Source organism: Cyrtonyx montezumae, unplaced genomic scaffold (genome assembly GCF_038088225.1).
Source record: "Cyrtonyx montezumae isolate F1298 unplaced genomic scaffold, pur_monq_1.0 scaffold_4, whole genome shotgun sequence".
Lineage (NCBI taxonomy): Eukaryota > Metazoa > Chordata > Aves > Galliformes > Odontophoridae > Cyrtonyx > Cyrtonyx montezumae.
The window spans coordinates 30,586,240-30,602,669 of NW_027072045.1; the positions used below are offsets into that span (position 1 = coordinate 30,586,240).

The 16,430-nt window shown below is 43.0% G+C and overlaps 1 protein-coding gene across 4 annotated transcripts in view; it reads left to right on the forward strand.

Annotated features, from left to right (window-relative positions):
- Positions 1-16,430, forward strand: part of ZMIZ1 (zinc finger MIZ-type containing 1) — a 325,535-nt gene that overhangs the window by 278,749 nt on the left and 30,356 nt on the right. For 2 of the 4 annotated variants that reach the window (XM_065746678.1, XM_065746680.1), the window contains exons 8-11: positions 10,358-10,472; positions 13,161-13,378; positions 14,762-14,960; positions 15,936-16,226. In XM_065746678.1, the coding sequence (XP_065602750.1) occupies positions 10,358-10,472; positions 13,161-13,378; positions 14,762-14,960; positions 15,936-16,226 (823 nt within the window). The remainder of the gene's footprint in view (positions 1-10,357; positions 10,473-13,160; positions 13,379-14,761; positions 14,961-15,935; positions 16,227-16,430) is intronic. The other 2 variants (XM_065746679.1, XM_065746681.1) reach the window with 1 other exon arrangement.

Genomic DNA, 16,430 nt, shown 5'->3' on the forward strand with positions numbered 1-16,430 from the left:
CATTGGTACCACCATTGTCAACCTTTGTGCAGAGGTTGCTGCCTTTTCAACTTGGCCTTCACAGGCTGTTTTGGCTGATGGTAGTAATTATTTGCAGGATGTCCAGATGAAGGAAATGGTGTAAGTGAAAGGTCAGGCGCTGGGTATACAATTGCACCTGTTATGAAAACAACTATGTTGTGCTTCTTCCACACATCAGGGCAGAGTTTAGGGTCATAGAATCATTAAGGTTGGAAAAGAGTACTAAGATCTGGTCCAAGTGTCAGCCATTCCGGGGCACCATGCCCACTAACCATGTCCCTCAGTGCCACCTCTCCACAGTTCTCCGGGGCTGGTGACTCTACCAACCCCTGGTGAGCTTGCACCAACGCATCACCATTCTTTCTGAGAAGAAATTTTTCATAACGTCCGACCTGAGGTCACATCATTATTGCATATGGCTGTGGTGTGCAGGAATGTTCTTTACAAATGAATTTTAAAGTGTTAAGGTGAAAAATAAGATTGTTTCAAAGACTTTTTTTAATTATGAAATAAATGTGATTAGGGATTGAACAGATGGTAATGTATACTCCGTTAGGCAAACTGTGTAACTCCCAGTTACAGAAGAATGTTCTCTTCAGTCTTCTAGATCAAGATAGGATAAAATCTAACATCAGGAGAATATGAGGGAAAAGTTCAGAATCCAAAAGTGTTTCCATGGATATAGTGTTACTTAAGGAAAATAATAATAATAATAATTGTTGAAAACAGTGTTAAGTAAGGATCCTGATGCTCTGAGTGTTGTAAAAACAAGACTAATTGCTTGAATACTGTCCCAAGACTGTGTGCCCATCTTGTCCCCTGAGATCACTAACATTAGATTTAGCATATTCCTATTATGGGAAGGAACTGAAAGAAAAACCTGAAAGAGTGTTAGAGCTAAAAGCAAATGATCAGTGATCTCTAATTGAAAACTGAAAGTGTGTAACTATGAGCTGTTAATAATTAAACCTCCAGTATTTTCATGTGAAAAATCTGCATTTCATTTTAGGTGAGCTAATTTTGTGGTTAGTCTTTGTAGTGAAAGGAGAGACAGTTGGGCAAGAGCTCTGAAAACAGTGACAGGCAGCTTAAATACTCTTCCAGTGCGTGTTCTTCACATGTTTGGTGAAAGGTATAGGACTAGGATCATTTCTTACTGTGCATACAGTGCTTTGTGGAGCATCTGTATTTACTGGGGTGTCAAAGTGCTATTGCTGTAAGGATAATGCATAGCAATACAGCTACTATTGTTTTGGGATATTGTTTGGTATGTATATTTAAGTGTACGCTTTACATTTTTTTTTTTCATCTAAGCTCTGTATATACTAGATAAAATTTTGGGGTTTATTTTGTGATTTTTTTTTTTAAGTAAAAAGCATGAGCTGATGTATTAGTAATCCCTCATGCAGACAAGGCAAGCACTTTGTAAGGTATATTTGCTGACTGAGGCAAAACCTGACCTTCCCAAGCTTTGCTCTGCCATCGGTAGTTTTTAAAATATAGCTCTACCTTTGAAAAGACAGCTGAAGTCCTGGTGTTTGGGGCACAGTGAACATCCAGTTCCTAAAAGTGTCTCTTTGATTACAATTTACTGTTCGGTGCAAAGCGTAGCAGTCTCCTGCTCATTGCAAGAGGGCTGCCTGCAGCAGCAGATGGTTCGTGCCTGTCCAGGATTGTGCAGAATCCTGGGTGATTCTGCTCTCCCCGCGTGGAGGGAAGATTCCTTCTGTCACTCGTTCTTTGCAAAACCAACTCATTTGTGATGGCACCGGAGTTACAAGTCCTTCAGCAGTGGCAACATCCCTAGTTTTTACCAATTTTGACTGTCAGTGTGATAACCGTGCGGTAACACTGAAAGCTGTACTTTGCCTAGCTCTTTGATACAAAACTCATTAAAATCATGGGGAGTCTTGTAACTGAAGGAGTGCTTGTGACCGTCAGAGCAGCCTGCGCCCTGTGTGTGGCCCCGGGTTGGGAGAAATACATTCCTGATATAAGTGATGTCAAACACGACTTCTTTTTTACTTTTCTGTTTTATGGGGGATAATTTGGCAGCATGAACCACATGTGTTTTGTCTAAGCCTGGTGTTTTCCTTGAAGCCTTTTCATTCCATGTGACTATAATTCATTCTGATAGTTGAAAATGGGACCCTCCCCAGGATTTCTCCATAGACAGATTACAAAAGGAGTGAATTATCGATATATTTATGTATTTTGTTTATTGCTACTGTTCCTGTACACTTGGGTTCTTAAATCTCTGTAGTATCGCGAAGGAAGAAAAGGAAGCAGTCTCCGCTAATTGCATGAGGGAGAGCTAATGGCTTTCCTAGTACAGGGTGGCTTAGAAATTCGTGCTGAAACCGCTGCCGGATTTTCCATAGCGATAACAAAGACCGCTCATTGACACAGCGCACCGACAAACCTGCGCAGGCGGACCCGTGCAATTAATTAGATACCGACGATGCCTTTAACAGGAATCGGTTGTTTCTCCAAATGAGAAAGCTGTTGAAGGAACGAGGAACAGCACATCAGCCAGGGGATCGTGCATCGATAATCTCCCCGAGCTCACGAGGCGGGGAAGGTACCACCATCTGCCTGTCTTATCCTTTACCACTCACCGCGGCAGGGAGGCGCGATGTGACAGTCCGTTCGCCGGTGTCATTGTGGCAGCCGCGGCATTCTCAGACAACTTTGACGGGCGAATTACCGGAGCCGCCTCCCCGCCCGGCCCTTTCCGTGCCCCCCCCCCCCATCAGCGCCCAGCCCTTCCCGTGCCCAGCCCCGCTCCCGGAGCCGCCGCGTGGCCCCGGGGTGCTCCGCTGCCGTCCCCGCCGCGCTGCCCTCCCACCCGGCCGCCCCCCCCCGGCGCCGTGGCCCCGCGGGCAGCCTGGCTGCCTCCAGTAAGTTGTGGCGGGGCTCTGCTGCCCCCTCCGCATCTGCAGAAAGCGGCTTTTTCCTGTTCCCTGCGAGCGTAAATCAGCTTCATCTAAAGTCTCGGAAGTGCAAGTCCATCACATCTCCCTCCTAGCCGCCCGCTACACCTGCGTGAGTCTGACCGCAGCTCCCGCTGCCCCGCTCCGGCGCAGGGCTGCTCGCGATCCCCTCTCGGGCAAAAGCAGAAGTGGAATCTGCTCACGCGTTCGGCGGTTCCTTCCCCGGTTGTTGTAGCAGTCGCTGACCTCCAGGCACTCTGAATAAACAGCAAAGCCGGGAACAAAAGGAGTCTTCTGGCTGCCATTATCTCACATTAACGTAGCGGACGCGTTGCGGTGTGAACGACGCGAGTCTCGTTCGCCGATAATCAGCGAGTACCCGGGCATTCGGATTACCACGGCAACGGGCGACGGTAGCCCGCTGGGTGGGTGTGTTTTTGTTGTAGGGGAGCAGCGGGAGCGGGAGGCCGTGCGCTGCGCTGAGCAGAGCAGGGTGCTGCGGGCAGCGCTCGGGGCGCGATCCGGCGCACGTGTGTTGGTCGGGCACGGGCCGAGCGGGGCTGTGTGCCCACGCGCAATAAAGGTTAAGCCGCGTTTGGCACGCTGAAAATGATAGTAAGATGATTACAGCCTTTCGGGAAAGGTAACAGGTGGCGTGTTAGGTTGTTGCAGGCGGACTGTGCGACCGGGATCCGGGCTGGAGTAGCGCGGTGCATGGGATGCTGCGCGACATGGAGCCGGGGTGATGCTGCAGCCTGCTTTCCTTTGAGCAATGGGACGCCGTGGTCCCGCGGTGACGGCCCCCGTTGCTCCGAGGCAGAGTGAGTTGCGGAGCTTTTCTATCACCTACCTGCCCCGTATGACCCACACTGAGTGCTGAGCTGTGTGACCCGCGTCTCAGAGCGTGCCTGTACACGTGTGCAAGGACATCGGTGATGGCAGGAACGCGGCAGGGCTGAGTGTGAAGGAGTGCGGGTGCTTGTAGGTCGAGAAATACACGGGTTAATCTCGTCGTTGGCCTGATGCATTTTCTGATTCCAGGGCTGGGTTCAGACGTGCCAGCTCTCGGTTGAGCACGTGTCTGCCTGCAGAGCAGGGCACGTGGATGTCCCCCAACAGCCAGTGGGACAGGCACACATCATGTGGTGCTAACACCACCACTGGCCTCGCAGGCCTACCAAGTAAAACTTGAAGGCTTTCTATTGCCAAGGGTGCTTCCCATCACCGTGGTTGTATGGATGGCTGCATGAATGGCTCCTGCGAGGAGTGCTGGTATTTAGCAGAGGAGTGGGAGGGGCAGGTACCAGCTGCAGGTGAGGTGAGCCAGCAGGCTGACAGCTTGCTGTCTGCTTCACCTTTGCCTGCTCACCGAGCTCAGGGTCAGGACCTTTCTGTTTTTTCAAGTGGCTTGCCAGAAAGCAGTCTTCCTTCGTTCTGCAATAAATGATGGGACTTCTGATTGCTTTAAGTCTTCCCCTTCAGTTCATGTTACCAGTACGAGCAACGTCCAGTACTGAGACAATGCTTGAGGTAACTCCAGAGATGGCTGCTGGTGCTTTTGGAGCCAGGAGCTTTGCATGGGGTTGGGGAACATATTCATCTGTTTGGGAGCAGTAGACTTGAGAAGCTTTCTAGGGATAATTTTGGAAGCTGGATGTTCTTCTGGAAGACCTGAAAGCTCAGAGTCACGACTTTAAAAGGTAGAGAGAGAGACAGAATTTCACAGAAAAATGGCTCTTTTCATATTCACATTACATAGTTGCACCCAGTGATTTGTATGGACTCCATCTGTATGCATTTGTTGGAACCTTAATTTATGCCATAAACTTATTCAAATAATACTGTTAAATACAGAGAGGTACTTGAGGAATGCATGCAACCCATAGCTGTCATCAGTGGAAAGTAAATTACTGCAGCCATCTAAAGCCACTGCTGGAATTCATGCTTGTTATACCGTTCTCTTATTTCCTTTGTCTTTCATGTAAGCACCTTAGGGTACCTATACACAGCACTGGCTTACAGTGTACATTGACTTTGTTGCCTTTACAGTAAGTCTTCGTGTTTCTTTGCTGGCTTAGGTGGTCTTACATTCTTTTTATGCTGGCATCTTCTTGCTCTGCTTCTTCCTGTGAATGAGTTGTGTAGAATTGTTCCTACAGCCTGCGTAAAACACAACACAGAAAGTCAAGTGATACCTTGATTAATTTCTTTGTGATAAGCTTGTTATTAATTATGCTTTCTACTACCTGCAAACTGAACTAAAAGTATTCTGATGTAAGGAAGCTTTGAGTATTTCAATTGAAATATTTTAGCCAAACATGTTAGCCATGTAAAGACAGTGTGTATATCTAAGTTGGCGAAGCATTAGTTTTCTTCCCCTGCAAAAGAAAATCTCAATGAAAATGGGAGGTCGGTTGTTTCCTTCTGAATGTGGGGGTTCTCAAAAACAAAACAAATGCAGAATGTTTCTGATTGCCTTGGAGGAGAAACAGAATTTGGTGTTCTGGTGTCTTTTCTTCACTGAAATCACAGGCAACTACAGATTATGTGGAAGTAAAGAAAACAAAAATTTTCACTCTATCTGGTATCTGAATTAGGCCATCAGGGCTTCCTAGCTTAGTGAAATAGGACAAATTAGCTGGAGCCCTTCCTGTGGAGCATTCTGTTGTTGCAGGAAACTGCTAAGAGTGTTCTTGTGATTTTACTTATAAAGAAGTTATTGGGTTTTGTTTATGCTGATAATAAAGTTGTAGAAATGCGGTCAGTAACATGAATTCAAACCACTTTTTTGGTGTGTTCAGTGTGTGTGCTGCACCACGCAAAACAGTTTTTCTTTTACAGAGTATGCTTAGAATAAGTTTGTGATGGAATTCCTCATCAGAAAGATTGCTAAATGAATCTGTATTAATAATTAAAGATATATGAGCACTGTTCATCTGAGAAACCCAAGTACAACAAAACCTAAAGCTGAATGAGAGCAAGTAAAGCTGCATACCTTGTGAGAAAGCATGTTATAGGGAATGCATATATTGATAATAGAGTAGTCTTTGTCTCCTGCTCTGATTGTGGGATTTGTCTTTTTTTTTTTTTTTTTTTTCCCTCACTGCAGATGAATGGGTAGGGTGGGGAAGAGAGCAGAGATAGGAAGGAGCCAGGAGTCTTGTTAGGAAATTGTTGTGTTAGTTTGTATTAAAGTGGTGTCACCTAGAGGCTTCAGCCAAGAATACAGCCACACGGTGCTCCCACCCTGCATGCATGGCCTGCTTGGGACAGAGGCACAAGCAGGAAAAGCTGCCACCTGCCAGGGGGTCCTGTGGCTACTGGATTGCTCTGCTTTTGGCTGTGTGCTGTATGACTTGGCTTTTGGCTATCTAACTGTAAAGGTTAGATCTCCAAAATTGCAGTCCATGTCACCAGCTGCACTCTCCTCTCTACATGTGCTTGAGTTGCATAAGAAATGAGAGATGACTCTCAGTATGTTACATGGGTAATGACCTGCTTTTATTGATGTCAGCCGAAGGAGTTGTGATCGATGTCGTAGATTTAAAGGGCTGTGTGGCCTGTGCGTGTCAGCCACCAGCCGAGTGGAGCAGCTGTGCTTCAGAGGCATTACAGATCACTGCAAAACTGCAAAGTTGGCTTGAGGGTGAGGAGCAAAGAGTAGTCACTGGAAGCTTAGTTGTGTAAAAACCTGATGCCAGTGCTTGGAGGGAAGGTGTTTTTGTTTTGTTTTGTTTTGTTTTTTTAGAAAGCCAACATCTGGTGCTTTTCTTCAGTAGTTGATAGATTTTCTGTGTTTAAAATAGGGAGTGATTTAAAAGTGTAGTGGTTTAGACACCTGGGCTTCCCAACAAGAGATGTGGCAAATCACCAGGAACGTACTACTTCTCCACAATATGTAAAGTACCAATTCCCTTGGGGTATGTACTTCACTAAACAGTTTGAATCTCTCCTTCCTCAATCAATGAAGATATGTAAACATAGTATCTGATACACATACAATTGCTTTAATGACAACTGTAGTTTTAGTTCTGTAAACACATTTAAAGTGCAGCATTTCCAAATAATGCCGCAAATCATGCATGAGTCACATTAATTCCCAGCTTTTATTTACTATATGGAGCTCACTTTCTCTTAAGCTATTTTTGTTAGAACTAGCTGACAATCTGTGTCTGACATAAGCCTGTAACTATTTTGAAGAGGATTGTGATCTGATTGGTTCTGTTTTTCTAGCACTGGAAATTAAGAGATGTGCCAGTGTACCTCTCTGGCATTTGTGCTGTATTACCAGTAGCTTCACTAAGTTTGCCAGTAGCTAAGAAATCTTTCCTCCTTACACTGTAGTCACAGTTTCACTACATCATTCAGTTTCATCATTCAGTTTCAGGGAGAAGTATTTCCCTTCATCTCCTCCTCTTTGCTCTACGGCTTCCTCTGCTGTTAGGCCTTTCATGCTGACCAGTAGTATGCATAGGTTCATTAACACTGTTATAAATTTAGTCAGTACTCTTTTAGTGGACTCCAGCTGAGCCCAAACTGACTCACTGCCCTCCAGGGTGTAGTGAGAGACTTAATTACTCTTGTACCATTCAGCAGGAGCAACACTGGGGGCAGCACTTCACTTGGCCTGGAGATGTAAGCTTCTTTTACTTGCTGCCATTTTCAAGCCTCAGGAAGGGGATATTAGAAATATGCAGCTCTGTATAGTAACAGCAAAAGCGACTGCTCTTTTGCAAATGAGAATTGGATTGGTCATGTCTCAGTATAGTACGTACATGGATTTGCCAATGATGGTGGGGGTATTCCTTTGGGTTGTCTAAGGACAGAAATGCAAGTTAAAGGAGAGGAGAAGTGGAAGGGCAAGTTACCCTGTAGCTAAGTGCTGTGTATTTCAGCATGTGTCACTGCTTAAAGCCAGATAGATGTTCACACAGAAGAGATGCGGTTGGTATTGTGTTCAGCATAGCAAAGTCAAACTCAAACACGTGTGTAGGAGGTGATAGCCAGAGTGCTGTGTCGGGGTGTACAAACCAGGAAGATGTTTATACAGCTCAGTAAGTGCACATTAGGTGTACAAGCTGCTGTATAAGGTGTGTATAAGCACACCTGCCACTGTTCCAGAGTTGCTGTGATTTCTGAGCTAAGTCCTATGTTGGACAATGTAGGAATCATGATTCAATGTGTGCAGTGAATGTTTCTCAGCAAATCTATGCATGTTCTTTTATTCTGGCTTTCATGTGTCATGTCGGGTTTCCTGTGCCAGGGGCTTTCATCATGTGTCATCAGTACAGCTTCTCGAGGTGACACTTTACTGTAACGTGGTAAAAATCGAGTGATTTACTCTTCTTTATAATTAGATGAAGTGTTTGCGTAATCTGTGAGAACCGACCTCAACCTTCCACTAGCAAATGCTCTGACTCTGCAGTTGAATGAATAATAGATGAATTATTTTCTGTGTACTTAACGGAGAATAGAAGAAACATACTTTGAAGGCAAAGAAAGTGAAGAAATGGGTGCAATTTTGTATTGGTAAGCTACAGCATCACTAGCTCAAACCTTGAGCATGTATACCAGCCATACTGCTTATTTGCTTTAGAAGAGCCTTTAGTGACTCTGTGGTTTGATCCCTGCCTGTCATTACCCTTATTACTTACTCCTGCACTTACAAAATTTTTTCTTTGTCCCTCAGGTTTTGTTACCTGTTGGCAGCACGTAGTGTATATACAGAAATGGCTGCAGTGAGTCCTTTAACTGCTTATGTCATGGCAAGATCTTCTTTGTAGTCCTTGAAGTGTACAAGTATCCATATGTTCCATAAATATATTAAAAGGTCACAGAGGAGACATCATAAAAAAACCATCAGAGAAGGAAATAAAGTTGGAGGCATCATTCAGAGCGGGCAAAAAGAGGAGAGCTTTGTAGTAGTCACACATTGTGGGTTAGTCATCATTCATCTCCGTGCTGACAGAGGGGACTCGCTGAAACGCTGCATCACTTGCAAATATTAGTCACCAAAACCATTGTCTGAGCCTTTGAGGGAGACTAGGAAGATTTTCAACTTTGTAAGAGAAAACATTTCGAAGAAAAAATGGGCTAAGAGGACACACTTGATTGCAAGGCATTAAATATGCCCTTATTCACAGATAATTTTATATGCATGCTGTCAAGATAAACATTACCTGTCAAACATCTCATATAGAATTAATGTTTTCCATTAATTTTCTCTAATTATTTGTTAGGGGAAATTATTCTTTTCCCTAATTCAATTCATTTTATTTTATTTTTTATTCTATTATTACTTAATTCAATTTGGGTATTTTGAAACAAATAGGTCAGTTTAAATTCATCGTGGTGTTCTAGTATGGTGTTGTTGTGCTGACACAGCTATATGGAATTTGTTTGAAATTTTCTGGTTGTAAAATGTACTCACCATTTCATTTCAGCTTAGCTGCTGTTGGTATTACCAAGACTATTGGTCGCTTTGGACATGGGCAGTTTTTGCATGCTTATTAAATTGTTCATATCTAGATGAGGAAAGATCATGCGTGTGTATATCTACATATATGCAAATAGAAGTCTAACTTACAAGTTAATGGTATGAAAACAAGTAAATTTCAAATGGGGATGTGTTTTATGGTGATGGAATTAATAATTACTTTCACAGAATTTAACACGTCATTAATTACATGGTGTATACATATCCTGTGTTCATTTTGCAACCATTAAAGCTTTTCTACAAAACAAACTGTAAGAAATATTTGCTTGTATCAGTGGACAAACCCAATCCTCTCATCCACATATTTATCTGAAAGATGTGTTGTATATCTGCAGTTGATTTTCTACCACGCTGATTAGCTAATACTGTTTTTGGCATACAGCTTATCTGTCGTTTGGGAGAACACTATCTGAATTTCAATTTACTTTTCAAAATGATGTTGAACTGCTATTCCTTTAAAGGCTCTTCTGGCCATTTGGGGACCCAATGCAGACAGTGGAGCTGCAGTCTAGTCTCAAAATCTAATTGAATTGTTATGAGGCAGCTGAAGCAGTGATTGTTGAAGAGCTTGAGACGGATTGCAAAAAAATAAGTGCTTCTGAGCAACTGGCTTAGTGTCCCTGTTTGAAAATCTGCCCTTGAGTTTATTTTTACTTTCACTGGTAACAGACCTTTATGGTAAAAGCCCTGTATTTTGATATAATCAAGGAATTCATTAGTTCTGTGTGGTTTTGGTGAGATCACGTTGCTATTAAAGAAGAAACTTTATGCCTCCGCAAGTGCTAAGCTAAGAATTGAAGGAGTGGGAAGTTAAGGTAATGTGAGGTGTTAATCCTGTGTTCCCACCAGCAATTTGCTACCATTTAACCTTCCAGAATCTCATTCTCCTAAACGTTTGTTTTCACAGTGATGGGTCTTTCCCTTACGACTCTGTTCCCTGGCAGCAAAATACCAACCAGCCTCCAGGTTCCTTATCTGTGGTCACCACGGTATGGGGTGTGACTAATACTTCTCAAAGCCAGGTAAGCTACACTTTTATGTTGCCTCCCTACTAGATTTATGTTTTGATTACTTCTTGCAAAATGAAAAGCTTTTGGGAAAATACTGTTACGGTCATTCACAGTTTCTGTGTCTTATTTGTTGTGGATACTGCTTTTTTTTTTTCTTTTTTTCTTTTTTATTTTTCAGTTGTGTTCTCTTTGGAAGCATCAGAAAGGAGATGTCTGAGAGCTTCTGTCAGCAACCCTTTTGCTGCATGCAAATGTCAGGATAGGGTATAGCACGTATTTTAACGCTACTGGCATGGCTTTGGTGTGATTGTAAACCTCTTGAGAATTCTAGTTGACAAATTTTTTTATGAAAAAGAGTATTTTTATCTAGATTTTCAAAATGGCAACTTCTGTTGGTTTCACTCAGGACTGTGGCATACTAGTGGGCTGCTGAGATCTGTTTGCAAACTCTGCCTCCATGCCAAGGTACTAACTACCAGCTGTAGGTTGAATTCTCTTCAACCTCGCTGTTGATACTGCCTTACCTCACTACTATATTTCAGTATGCCTTGGAGCAAAAGCAGGATCTCCTGGCTTCCAGACAAGAGACATATTAACTTGATTTTCATTCCATTCTCTCCATCTTTACTTCTCTTTCTCTTCTCCGATGTGTTGGAGAAGATAACAGTATGAGAAATTATGCTATACAAAGAAGGCAGCTTTAACGAAGAGGATACCACTTGTGTCTGATAGTGTGCTCTCCAAGGATCTTGGTACAGGTCATACTCCCAAGCAGCATAGCCCTTTTTTACACCATGGCTTTAAACACATTGCCATGTTTTGTGGGGGCAAGTGGTGTATAAATCCAACCTGTTTTTTTTCCATGTTTCTCAAATCAAACATCATTAGATCCCATACCAAACTTTTCTGTTTGTTTGCTTTGGAAGTTTGGTTAGAAAAGTAAAATCAAAACTGTTGTGAGTTGAGTAATTTAAAAAAAATAATTCAGGAGCAAAGTCATATGGATAGTCACATGGTAGTTATGTAAACACTGTGGCACAGTCTTCCTTCAGAAAATACAGATAGCTAACACTTACCAGACCTCATTTATTACTGTTGATTTATTTTTAAAACCAAGGTATCCCATCTGGGAGAGAGACAGCTGAGTAAATGTAAACATATAGGTCCATAATAGCATTGGCCAGAGAATGGAAAGATAGTCCCTTGCAGAAATGTTTTACACTTAAAAAGGAAAAAGAAAAATGATGTGGTGTTTTGTTCTATCTTAAGAATGCTGTTATATTATTTAAGCTCTAAATGATACTTCAGAGAAATGTGCAATAAAAGAAAAGAAAGTGCTTTGGTAAAAAGAAGAAAATGCTTCTTCAGAATCCCTGTAAGGGAAGGGTGAAACGCTGAAACATGAGATTTTGGCTGCTGCTGTTCAGAGCAGATTGAGATGAGTGGCAAGGTTTCCCATAAGTCTTCAAGCTTCCTGAAGGAATGAGCTGGACTCACAGATGTGGTTTGGTCTTTTGCAAAAATTGTAACCCCTAAATTTCCTTCTGAATAGCAGACAGATTTCTATACAGGTAATCCCTGAACCATCATGCTTACATCTCAAAGTCATACCATTTTGGTTCAATTGAAAAAAATTGTAATTCAAGGAAGCAAATCAAGTTGTACAAAACAGGCTAAGTCGTGGAAATACATACTCTAACAGTTTTTGCATCTGTAATATCCTTCACAGCATGTCTGTAACAGTATGTCTGTGGAGCTGGATACTTGTATGTCATTTTGAAGTCCTACATAAACAAAACAAATGAAAACAAAGAATTTGCTTTCTCTTAATTTGTCCAGTGTCTCCTAAAGAACATGTCTCTCGCAGGTCTTTATTGAAGTGATTCCTCCCCCCCCCCCACTCTGCCCTGGTGAGGCCTCACATGGAGTATTGTGCCCAGTTCTGGGTTCCCCAGTATGAAAAAGTCAGGGATTTCCTGAAAAGAGTCCAGCAGAGGGCCACAGAGATGATAAAGGGCCTGGAGCACCTCTCTTACGAGGAAAAGCTGACAGACCTAGGTCTGTTCAACCTTGAAAAAGGAAGACTCAGAGGGGATCTGATTCGTGTCTATAAATATCTAAGGTGCAGAGGCAAATGGACGAGGCTGGACTCTTCTCAGCGGTGCATGGTGATAGGACAAGGAGAAATGTCCATGAACTGAAGCGTTGGAAGTTCTGCTCAAATGTTTGTGGGAACTTCTTCACCACGAGGGTGACGGAGAACTGAAACAGGCTGCCCAGGGAGGTGGTGGAGTCTCCTTCTCTGGAGATGTTCAATACCCATCTGGACACCAACCTGTGCCACCTGGTTTAGGGAGCGGCTTCAGCAGGGGGATTGGACTTGATGATCTCTAGAGGTCCCTTCCAACCCCTACAATTACGTGAGTCTGTGAAACCTTTTAGTAAGTGCACTTGTTAACTAAGTGGAATCCAAGCTACCTCCCCAGAAAGACAGGGAATTATCAGAGACTTGATAGTTTGGAAATGGGTAAAGAAGAGATCATCAGAAACCAGTGCACCTAGGTTTCAACAAGACATATGCTCATTAGAGTTCAGAGTACAGGATGGTTGTAATGCAATTTATTAATTCCAGCAAATCAACACGATTTGTTTGATGTAGTTCAAAACACAGCGCCTTATTGTCATGATTTTTACCTACAGGTGCTGGGAAATCCAATGGCAAATGCTAACAACCCTATGAACCCAGGTGGAAATCCCATGGCTTCTGGGATGACTACCAGCAACCCTGGAATCAATTCCCCTCAGTTTGCTGGACAGCAGCAACAGTTTTCAGCCAAGGCAGGTTCCACTCAGCCGTATATACAGCAGGGCATGTATGGGAGACCCAACTACCCTGGAAGTGGAGGCTTCGGTGGGAGGTAAGGTTTTCCTGTGTGAGGTGGAAAAGGGGGGTAAATAGTTGATGAAGCTTGTTTCAGTGATGTGATGGAAGTGTCATGCACTCATTTTAATTGTAAGTCTCAGTGGCTATTTTATGCTGGTTAACTAAAGTGCGTACTGCTTTTACAGCTTCAGAAATCAGCTACCCAAACCACATCAGAATTCATCATAGTAAATGGAAATGGCTTAGGTCAATCAATTAGTTCTAATAAACCCCCCAAATAAAGTCTTAATTAAGAGAGATTGTTAAATAGACCACAGGCTTAGGAATGATTAACATTTAATAAGGCCAGGTTGTGAAAGATATTGATGACATAATTTATGCGCTTGTGTGGAGGAATAAGCTTGAATCTTAAGCAACAGTAGATTCCTATGGATGGGGTATTTCTGCCCAAACACTTGCACCACAGCAGAAATTTTGAAGAAAAAAAAAAAAAGAAGGGCTGTAGATTTTGTTAAGAGGTGTGATCTAACTGTATTTGTTTTGGGGAAGTAAGCAGTGTGTTTGGAAGATAGGCCTAAACTAATAGCCTGGGCTTTGTTAAATTGTGTCTTTCTGTGTCTGTCCTCTGTAAAGAAGAATAGTAATTCCACTTAACAGAAACCACTATTTATGGCCCCTCAGCAAAGAGTGCTGGAAAGGTTGTTAACATAATCAGTCTAGTGTGAAGAATGTAAGCTTAGAACTCAGATGTCTTTATCTCTCATCTCTGCCACTGATCGACTGAGTGACCTTGAACAAACCGTGAAGTTTCTGTACCTATATATTAACATCTCTAAAATGGACACAGTAATAGTGACCCGTATTCATAAAGGTACTTGAAATCTCGGAGTTGAAAAGAGAGGATTTAGTTTCATTTGTATTATGATCAATAGAAAACCTGTCTAGGAACTGCAAAATTCACAGTGCGAGATCTGGAAGAGCTGCTTGCGGTAAATCTCTCCTGGCTTCTCTGCTCAGATTGAGGGAAGGGTACTTTTGCACTTGGCATAGTTTGCCACTGAGGCAGGTGAATGTACCTCTGTGGAGAAAGCTGTCTGTTCATGATGCTGTGCAGCCTGCTCCTAAATTATTGGATATGCATTAACTTGTTGGATTTCAGCTCAACTTCTCAGTGAGCTGCAGGGCTGTTGCAAAGTAGTTTAGTACCCCCCAACAAACAACTACGGTTGGATGTCTTGCAGTCCTGGTGGCACTTGAGCAGCTCTTGTTTCTCATATATACACTGAATTCCTCCTCCTGGCTCTTTGCTGGGAATTTTTAACATGGTTTTGAAACAGCTCTTCTGAATGAGGAACACTGAAGTTCAGAACAAAACCAGACATGTCTTAATTGTTTCTATCTTTTTTTTCCTGGTCAGTTATCCTGGAGGCCCCAATACTCCTGCAGGGATGGGCATCCCACCGCACACCAGGCCGCCAGCTGATTTCACCCAGCCAGCAGCTGCTGCTGCCGCTGCTGCAGTTGCAGCTGCAGCTGCTACAGCAACAGCTACGGCTACAGCCACTGTGGCTGCCCTTCAGGAAACACAGAATAAGGACATGAACCAGTATGGACCGGTAAGAGTGTACCTCTTATGACTTCACACCTGCCTATTTTGGACCATTGCAGGGAATTGAGCTGCCTTCCCTTTATTTATTTACGATAGATTTTTGCATGAGCATGGTTATAAATGCATACGAGAAACTTATGGAATGTATATATGTTGTCACGAGTTGAAGAGCCCCATTTTTCCCCAATAAATCTTGTGTAACTGTCTTTTGTGGCTCATAGATTGTCCCTTAAAACAATCAAAGATTACACAAAGTTACGGATACATCTAATGGAATATATTATTGTTGCCTTTGCTAGTCCTGTGAACCTCTAAACTTGAGTACTTGATGAAATGTTTCAGAATCTCGAAATAGGTTTTGAACTGCTTGAGTAATTGCTTATTTTGCCAGCTGCAGTCAGTTTGTTTTCTCCCTTCAGACAAGGAAGCAACAATAGAAAAGATATTTGCTTTTTAATAATTCTGTCTGCAGGAGCAGCTATGCGAGACATGCATTTCTGGTGATCCATAGCCTCCAGCACATCATGATTTGCTGTAGTGTGTTTTTTTTTTTTTCTGAAAATAAACAAGGGCTTGATTCCTGCAAGTTTTCTCTTTTGCAAAGCTCTCAGAGTTTTGAATTACATGGGCCCATATGCCAGGTGATGTAATGAGGTGTCTTAGAAATTGTAGCACAGTGCTGCATGTATGCAGTGAGCTTTGTAGCCTAACTGTTATACACTAGCATGTTTCAACTGTTGCTCATGTACAATTGCTCATTGGAGACGTGTCTGCGCCTCTCTTATGCCTTCTACAATTCTAAGTGAGTTTGTATTATAAAAAACATCACCACCCATCAAAAGCTGGAGAACATTGAAGGAAAATGCGACATAACACATCCCTTTCTCCCCCCCCCCTCAAAAGCATGTTCAGCCCCCTCCTCCCATTTTAAATGCATGTCGCATTTTATTCTTTTTTTTTTTTTCTTCTTCTTCCGTTGAAGGTTTGTTCCTCTTTCCAGATGGGTCCAACTCAGGCTTACAACAACCAGTTTATGAACCAGCCTGGTCCTCGTGGCCCTGCTTCAATGCCAGGCAACATGAACCCAGCAAGCATGGGAGCGGGAATGACACCTTCCAGCATGAGTGGGCCACCCATGGGCATGAACCAACCTAGGCCTCCTGGAATGAGTCCCTTCAGTACCCATGGGCAAAGGATGCCTCAGCAAGCCTACCCAGGCCCACGGCCTCAGTCGTTGCCTATACAGGGCATAAAGAGACCGTACCCAGGAGAGGTAGGAAGTTCTGTAGCTTACTTTATTTTGTATAGAGCGTTATTTTGGCTGAAGGTTGCTATATGCTGGATAATGCATGATGTGCGTCCGTCTGCAATAACTATATCTTTGTTCCAAACTTGTTAGGTGTACTGCTTATAAAGAATGAGTGACAGCAGCTCTTGATTTTTACCTTCCAAAGTGTTCAGATTGGGCCTTGCTAGG